This window comes from Mangifera indica, chromosome 7 (assembly GCF_011075055.1).
Source record: "Mangifera indica cultivar Alphonso chromosome 7, CATAS_Mindica_2.1, whole genome shotgun sequence".
Lineage (NCBI taxonomy): Eukaryota > Viridiplantae > Streptophyta > Magnoliopsida > Sapindales > Anacardiaceae > Mangifera > Mangifera indica.
The window spans coordinates 18,225,527-18,234,300 of NC_058143.1; the positions used below are offsets into that span (position 1 = coordinate 18,225,527).

Genomic DNA, 8,774 nt, shown 5'->3' on the forward strand with positions numbered 1-8,774 from the left:
ATGCTCATTTCGAATGATTTGTTTGCCCATTACCCAAAGTTTGTAATGATATTGGTCTTTCTCCTTGAAAAGACACAAAGAGATAATATAAAGATTGTAGCTTGGAATATTATAATTTAAATATTTATTATCTGATTAACATAATTAATAAGATATTAAAATTTAAAAAAATTAAAATTAAAATTTTATTATATTTATAAAATTTTAATTCAATTGGTATATTAATTATAGGTATAATCATTGTATTTCAGGTTCTAATTAAAAAAATATAATTAAGATGATGGTTAAAAAGACATAATCAACCACATTCCTTAATTATCAAGTTAATTACATATTTTTATATCTTAAATTCTTCATTACCAAGAAAAAACACTTTTGACATCTCACAAAACTCAAGTCCCGTAATTGTCCGCATGAGAAGCAAAGTCAGAAACACAACCAAAGCTCAAGACTGTGACTGTTTCCTAGACAGATTATCAACTAAACTTAAACTCAATCAACTTTAAAAATTTACTAATAATATACATAAATGTAAGAAGAAAATATAGAGTAATACTGTGTGCATACACTGTTTTCATAATCATATGTGTGCATGTTTTTTTATTTTTGGTAAAATCTTACCTTATTTAATGAAAATAAAATCCCCATTTAGTATTTTACCCTATTGGTATATTCCTTTCAGTCTGTGCATATTTTTATCTTACAGGTCAGTGAACAGTGGCTGAGAGGGTATATTGCACAGAGGAACACATTTGACGGGGAGAGAAGATCAGAGAGAGAGAGAGAGAGAGTGTGTGTTTGTTTGTGAGTTAGAGAAAGAAAATGGGGTGACAATGACGATATGCAGCTGGAGGTTTTGTTTCGCAGCTGCTGAGAAGATCCCATCAACAGTTTTCACTCTTTTGGTTTTGGTGAGTACTTGATCTGGATACTTGGTCAAGATTCATTCTTTTTGCAGTTTATTTTTTCTGACCCTTTTGGGCCCGAAGTTCGCGTTTTTCTGTTCTTATGAAGTGTAGTTGTTGCTATCAGAGCGGATCCCATCATCAAGTTTCTGTCATTTTGTGAGTTTTTGCTGCTGCTAGTTAAAAAAATGGTTTTTTTTTTTGGGTATTTCTTTGACTGTAGTTTTGGTTGCTGATCAGGAGTTATCACCATGTTTTTCTTTAATTTTTGGTTAGTTCTGTGATCTTATAATGCATTTAAAATTATTTGTCGAGTTCATTTTTCATGAAGGTCATGCTTTTGCACTGCTGAGTGGATCAGTTAGAAGTATTTGTATAATCACTTGCAATGGATTTCTTATGTTAGTTTTACTGACCAAGTATCTAAAATGCTGCAAATTGCTTCCTGCATATCTAGAAATTAAACAATGCACGTATTGTGTTAATGTGTCGTTTCTGGCAATTACATTTTTTTTTTTTTTTTAAATCAAAGTTTAAATGCTTGTATGACTTGACCTTATCCATGGAATTTAAGATTCTGATGTCAGCTTCTTTTATCTATTTTTGGATCAGTGTGCATCTGATTTGCTATTCTGAAAGTAAGGAGTTGCATTTGTGAGAGTGGTGCTGAATTGGGTAAATTTCCTTTATGGTTGAAGAGCTAGCAATCTTTGCAGCCTATAGTATAAAGAAGCTCACGTGAGCGATCTGTTGCTTAAGCTTAACATCTCTTAATGTTTACAGTGTGGCTTGATTATCTTGGTGAGCTTTCGAGGTCTAAGGCACGCTGAATTTCAAAGGCTGTTTTAGGATAATTGGGGGCCGAAAATCAGTTAAATTGTTATTCTGGCCTGGATAAATTTCCTTAGATTGTATTGCTGGTATAAAAACCAGGCTTCTGCAACATCCAAACCGGTGTTGTTGTTGTTCTTTGCTGGAGTCATGGCAACCTTACTGCAGCAGGAGTCCAAGCGCATGTATTCTTGGTGGTGGGACAGCCACATTAGCCCAAAGAATTCGAAATGGCTTCAGGAAAATCTTACAGGTATTCACTTTATTGTTAAGTTTTGGTGGGTAACTGTGTATGAGTAATAAACGCTCGGTAACACGGTCATGTGAACTTTGTATGCTATTCTTTGTTGATAGAATAGGTCTCACAACTTAACAAGTTACCTAATGCTTTCAAAATTTAACAATCACTTGCATTTTTCCTAGTTCACTAAACTAAAGCTCAAATCTTTTCATTTTTAACCTCTTTGAACTAGTTTCTCATCTTATGTCCCAACATAAAGCTTAATATCCAGGTAATCAAATCTGTCTAAAATTTGGTTTCTTATTGGAAGTAAATACAAAAATGAACATAGATGAGAAGTTACAAATGGATTAGAATGGAAAGCCTCGCACAAATGAATTTGGGAATTCATATGGATGTGCATTGTAGAATACAAGTGCATAGATCCACAGATTCATATAGAGGAGTTCATTTCTGTACATTGTTGGATTTGCTTTCATCTCATAATGCTCTTAATTTTCCAGGACAAATACAGTTCCTTTTTTCAGAGCCTGTTTTTATCTTTTTAAAGCTTCTTTCAAGGGGAAAAATGATTTTTCATTACCATATCATAGATTGAAACCAAATTATACAACCACATTAAACCTAAGTCTTCTTTTGCTTGTATATTTAGAAGTCCAAATGGTGGGTACTTTGACAAGCATTCATTTTATCCTTTAGCTGACATTACAATGTGAACATACATATGGAGAATCCAATAATGCGACCCTTGTTTTATGCATTATAAAAATCATGGATGATAGATTCATAGCTCCTCATCTATATATCAAGGTTTTTCAAGTAATAGTTGAGTCACAAAGATTGTTGTACAGAGTTAAAATTTCTCAAATTTTTGGTCATGAGTCACCTGACTTGATTCTGTTATAACAGATATGGATGCCAAAGTCAAAGCTATGATCAAGCTCATTGAAGAAGATGCAGATTCTTTTGCAAGGAGAGCAGAAATGTATTATAAGAAACGTCCGGAGCTCATGAATTTGGTTGAGGAATTTTACCGAGCTTACCGTGCATTAGCAGAGAGATATGATCATGCAACTGTTGAGCTCCGGCAGGCTCATCAAACCATGGCAGAAGCATTTCCCAACCAAGTGTCCTATGCACTGCCTGATGATTCATTGTCTGGGTCATCAGGCCTTGAGGCTGAGCCTCACACACCTGAAATGCCACATCCCATACGTGCATTGCTTGAACCTGATGACCTGCATAGAGATGCCCTGGGACTCTCTTCAACCAACTTACATGCTTTGAAGAGGAATGGACAGTACTCAGAAGAATCAAACTCTGGAATAAGCAAAAGGGGTTTAAAGCAGCTCACTGAAATGTTTGGGTCAGGAGAAGTACTGCCAAAACATTCAAACATTGAAGGAAGGATAAAAAAAAGCCTAAATGTTGATGAAGCAGAAGAGAGCAAACATAGTATGCAAGACAGTTCATTTCATTTTTCAAGTGAGAACCAGAATTTTGCAGGTATAGCTGATAGTGAAGTTGAAGCCTTGAAGAAAACACTTGCAGAGATTCAGGCTGAGAAGGAATCCATTCTTCTTCAGTACCAACAGAGTTTGCAGAGGTGTTCTAGCCTTGAGAAAGAACTTAATGATGCACAAAGACATGCTGGAGGGCTTGATGAGCGAGCTAGCAAAGCAGACATTGAAATTAAAGCATTGAAGGAAACACTTATCAAATTAGAAGCTGAGAGGGATACCAGACTTCTTCAGTTCAATGATTGTTTGGGCAGAATTTCTAGTCTGGAGACTCTGATCTCCCAAGCCCAGGAGGAATCGAAGGGACTTAATGAACGAGCTTCTAAGGCGGAAATAGAAGCTCAAAATCTCAAGCATGAACTCTCTAGAGTAGAGGCTGAAAGGGAAGCTGGACTTCTTCAGTACAATGAATGTCTTGATATGATAAATGCACTGGAGAAAAAGATTTCACTGGCTGAGGAAAATGCCAGAATACTTAGTGAACAAGCTGAAAGATCAGAAGGTGAAATTAAAGCTCTGAAGCAAGCCCTTAACAGAATGAATGAAGAAAAAGAAGCCACAGCTGTCCGGTACGAGCAGTGTTTGGAGAAAATGGCTAACATGGAGACTGAAAGTTTTCATGCCCAAGAAGATGTGAAACGACTGAACTTTGAAGTTTTAGAGGGTGTTGCAAAATTAAAGACCGTGGAACAACAGTATGATCTGTCGGAGAGAACAAATCAGTCTCTGCAGCTAGAGGCAGAAAATCTGGCCTATAAGATAGCAGTGAAGGATCAAGAACTTTCTGAGAAGCAAAAAGAGCTGGAGAAACTTCAGGCTTTAATGCAGGATGAACATTCACGTTTTGTCCAAGTTGAAGCCACTCTTCAGGCTCTGCAGAAGGTGCAGTCTGAATCTCGAGAGGAGCAGAAAGCTCTGACATTGGAGCTTCAGAATAAGCTTCAAACACTCAAGGACTTACAGATATGCAATCATGACTTGGAGGAAGACATCCAGAAGGTTAAAATAGAAAATCAGAACCTGATTAAATTGAACAATTCATCTACTATTTCAGTCAACAATCTACAGAATGAAATTTTTAACTTGAACGAGATAAAAAAGAAACTTGAAGAAGAGATTGTACTCCAAGTGGAGAAAAGTAATGCCCTCCAGCTGGAGGTTCATCATTTGAAGGAGGAAATCACCGGATTGAATAGGAGATATCAGGCTTTGGTGGATCAAGTCCTCTCAGTAGGTTTGAATCCTGAATTCCTTGAATCATCGGTGAAGGAGTTGCAAAGTGAGAACTCAAAGCTGAAAGAATTTTGCCAACAACACAGAGATGAGAAGGAGGCTCTATATGAGAAGTTGAAGAACATGGATAATCTTTTAGAGAAGAATGCTGCTCTTGAGAGGTCACTGTCAGAATTAAGTGTCAAGTTTGAAGGGTCAAGAGAGAAGGTCGAAGAATTAAAGGAGTCCTGCCAGTTTCTCCAGGAGGATAAATCCTCTCTTGCTGCTGAGAAAACTACCTTGCTTTCTCAGTTACAAATTATGACTGAGAATATGCAGAAGCTCTTGGAAAAAAATGTGTTGCTGGAAAAATCACTTGCTGGTGCAAATGTTGAGCTTGAAGGTTTGAGGGCAAAGTCAAAGAGCTTAGAAGAATTCTGCCAGTTGCTAAAAAATGAGAAATCTAATCTCCAAAATGAAAGAAGCACCTTAGTCTCTCAGCTTGAAAATGTTGAAAAGAGACTTGGTAACCTGGAAAACAGGTTTACAAGACTAGAGGAAAAATATGCTGATCTTGTGAAGGAGAAAGAATCCACACTTTGTCAAGTCGAAGAACTACGAAACTCTTTCAGTGTGGAGCAACAAGAGCAACAATGTTATGTAAATATAAGTGAGTCCAGAATGGCAGATCTGGAAAACCATGTGCGTGTACTGCAAGAAGAAACTAGAATGACAAAGAAAGAATTTGAAGAAGAACTGGATAAAGCTGTGAATGCTCAAGTCGAGATCTTCATTTTGCAGAAGTTTGTAGAAGACCTGGAACAAAAGAACTTCTCTCTGTTAATAGAATGTCAGAGACATATTGAGGCTGCCAAATTATCAGATAAACTGATAACTGAGTTGGAGTGTGAAAATCTTGAGCAGCAGGTGGAAACAGAATTCTTGTTGGATGAGATTGAAAAGCTGAGGTTTGGAATTTATCAATTTTTTAGTGCTCTCCAATTTGATCCTGTTAACTATAATGAAGATAAGATTGAAAAGGGCCAAATCCCTATCCCCCGTATTTTGGATGATATAGAGGACTTGAAAAGTTCGCTCTTGAGTAGCGAGGATGTGAAGCAGCAACTAGTAGTTGAGAACTCGGTGCTTTTAACTTTACTCGGACAATTGAGATTAGAGGGTGCTGAACTTGAGTCAGAGAAGACAATCTTTGAGCAGGAGGCTATAACCATGACTGAGCAATGTGCTATGCTGCAAAAAGATAAGGTTGAGCTCCTTGAGATGAACCGGCATTTAATGTTAGAAGTGAGCAAGGGAGAGCAACAACAGGACACATTAACAGCTGAATTGGAAAATCAGGGTGTAAAGCTCATGAGTTTGCAGGAGGCTTACCTGGCATTGCAACAAGAAAATTTCAAGCTCAGCGAGGAAAACCGAATTTTGCTTGAGAAGTTTTTGGCCCTGAAAGATGAGATGTGTGTACTTGAAGAGGAAAATAGTATGATACTCCAGGAAGCACTAGATCTCAGTAACCTCTCTTTGGTTTTCAAGAGTTTTGGGATTGAGAAAACTGAGGAAGTTAAAGCACTTACTGAAGACCTTAACTGTCTCCATATGATTAACAGTGACCTCAAGGAGAAGATTGAATTAATAGGGGACAAATTGGAAATGAAAGAAGCAGAAGGTCTACAACTAAATGAAATGGTTGACAAGTTGAACAAGGAGCTGCATGAAGTCAAAGATCTCAATGAGCAATTGAAGAATCAAACTTTTGCTGTGCAGGATTCTCTGAAAAAGAAGGCTACAGAGCTTTTAGAAGCAGAACAGAAGCTTAAGGCTGCACATATTTTGAATGTGGAATTATGCAGAACTGTTGAAGAACTGAAGGAGGAGTATGAAGACTTAAAACTTATTAAAGAAAACACAGAGAAACGAATTCTTGAAATATCCGAATATTGCACCAGACAGAAAAGGGAAATTGAATCCCTTTCCAAAGTAAATAGAAGTTTGGAGTCTGAAGTGGGTACATTATGTGAGGAGGTTGAAGAACAAAGAATTAGAGAAGTGTACTTGAGTACTGAATTGCAGGAGAGAAGCAATGAGTTTGGACCATGGGAGGCTGAGGCTTCATCATTTTATTTTGATCTTCAAATTTCCTCCACCCGTGAAGTTCTACTTGAAAATAAAGTGCATGAGCTTACTGAAGTTTGTGAGAGTCTTGAAGATGAAAGCGCCACAAAAAGGTTGGAGACTCAACAGATGAAAGAAAGGGTTGGATTCTTGGAAAGTGAAATTGGAGAATTGAAGTCCCAACTGTCATCATATGTTCCTCTAATAGCTTCCCTGAAAGATAATGTCACCTCTTTGGAGCACATTGTCTTTCGTCAGAAAAAGAATTGTCTGGCAAGCTATAAAGAACAAATGGTAATGTACTTTTCTTCTTCTGGAAAGCATTATTTTTTAAAGCAAAACAGCATCTAGAATGCCTTTTTTTTTTTTTTCCAGATTTTTTCATTGGCTTTGCCATTATCTAAATTGCTATTAGACCAACTTTTAGAAACCTTACATCAACTGACAACTCTCTGGAATTATCCACTATCAGAAAATTGTAATTTTTTTTTTCAAATGCCTTTGATGCTTGATGAAATTAGTTTGAAAGAATGCTGGGAATGATGTGCATGTCTTGCACTATTTAGATATCTATCTATATATTGTACAGCATAATAAGAATTTCTTTTAATTGTCACCAGCATTCGGAAATGGCTGGTCAGCTTCATCAAATGAACTGTCAAGAACTCAAAGATGTTCAATGCATTATGGCTCCAGATGGAATTTCAGAATTGAAGGAGATGCAGACTAGAATTAAAGCAGTTGAGAAGGCAGTGGTTGAAGAAATCGAAAAGTCTGAAATACAGGAAAGTGAGAAAGCTGGCATCAAAGTGAAATATGAAATAACAGAGACTGAAGATTTGGCTGTAAGAAGGAGCTTCTTATGTCAGAATAAAGAATTTATGGAGGAAAAGATGGAAATTGAGGACGAGTACATTGATAATCCAAAGTTGCAGAAGAATATACTTGAAACTCCTGAAATTCCAAGTAGAACATCAATGAAAGATATTCAACTTGATCGAGTCTCAGACTGTTCATTCAACGGAAGAAGCAGGAGAGAGGATAGTGGGGTCAATGATCAGATGCTCCGGTTATGGGAATGTGCTGAGCAAGATTGTAGTCTTAAGTCAAGGGTCAACGACTCACAGAAACAAGCAGCTGCACCAGTGGCAAATATCTTCGTAGATCAAAAGTCCAAGAATGTGGATCAGTGCAATCCCTCTCCAGAATTGCATTTTGAGCAGGAGTTCGGTGTTTGCACTCTAGAAGTATCCAGAAGTGATAGAGAGCCAAATATAAGAGGGAGCCAGAGAAAGATCTTGGAAACACTTGCTTCTGATGCTCAGAAATTGACGAATCTTCAAACAACTGTGCAAGATTTGAAAAAGAAAATGGAGATGAACAAGAAGAGCAAGAGGGGCATCAATCCTGAGTATGAAACAGTGAAAGAACAGCTACTAGCGGTTGAGGAAGCTATTCTTCATCTAGTGGAGATGAATGATCGGTTGTCAAAAGAGAGCCCCATATATTTGGAGAGTAAGTCCTCAGTAGAATTAGAAGAAACTGGAAATATCTGTGGAAACAAAGTGACAGAAGAGGCATATAAAGGGTCCGAAAAGATTGGACGATTGCAACTAGAAGTGCAAACCATCCAATATATATTGCTGAAACTGGAGGTCGAAACTAAAAGCAAAGGGAAATATAAGTTTTCAGAAAGTAAAGCAGGTGGTCTCCTGAGGGACTTCATTTACAATGGTGGGAGAAGTGGCGGACGGCGAAAGAAGGCTTGTTGTCTATGTGGGTGTGTAAGACCTTCAACTACTAATGAATAAAGAGGGACAGATACTAGTTGGATTTGTTAGAGGAAACTAGTTCATCTTAACTTAGAGGAAATGTAAGGAGGAGACCTGATCTAATCATAATAAGCTACTTGAGCATTTTTATGTTAAGTTTCAA

General features: G+C 37.2%; 1 protein-coding gene across 2 annotated transcripts; it reads left to right on the forward strand.

Annotated features, from left to right (window-relative positions):
• Positions 1-690: 690 nt before the first annotated feature.
• Positions 691-8,774, forward strand: LOC123221377 (protein NETWORKED 1A-like). 2 transcript variants are annotated; one of them, XM_044644228.1, is made up of 5 exons: positions 691-911; positions 1,518-1,580; positions 1,689-1,989; positions 2,887-7,133; positions 7,460-8,774. In XM_044644228.1, the coding sequence occupies exons 3-5, from the start codon at positions 1,887-1,889 to the stop codon at positions 8,648-8,650; spliced, it is 5,541 nt and encodes a 1,846-aa protein (XP_044500163.1). In that variant the 5' UTR covers positions 691-911; positions 1,518-1,580; positions 1,689-1,886; the 3' UTR covers positions 8,651-8,774. The 2 variants fall into 2 exon arrangements, with proteins under 2 accessions (XP_044500163.1, XP_044500164.1); XM_044644229.1 differs by lacking the exon at positions 691-911 and adding an exon at positions 990-1,064.

Excerpts from the sequence above, each read along its gene's own strand:
- LOC123221377 (XM_044644228.1), top strand. The coding sequence starts at position 1,887 with ATGGCAACCTTACTGCAGCAGGAGTCCAAGCGCATGTATTCTTGGTGG. Across the intron at positions 1,990-2,886 it reads GCTTCAGGAAAATCTTACAG|ATATGGATGCCAAAGTCAAA; the intron begins GTATTCACTTTA and ends CTGTTATAACAG. Across the intron at positions 7,134-7,459 it reads CAAGCTATAAAGAACAAATG|CATTCGGAAATGGCTGGTCA; the intron begins GTAATGTACTTT and ends AATTGTCACCAG.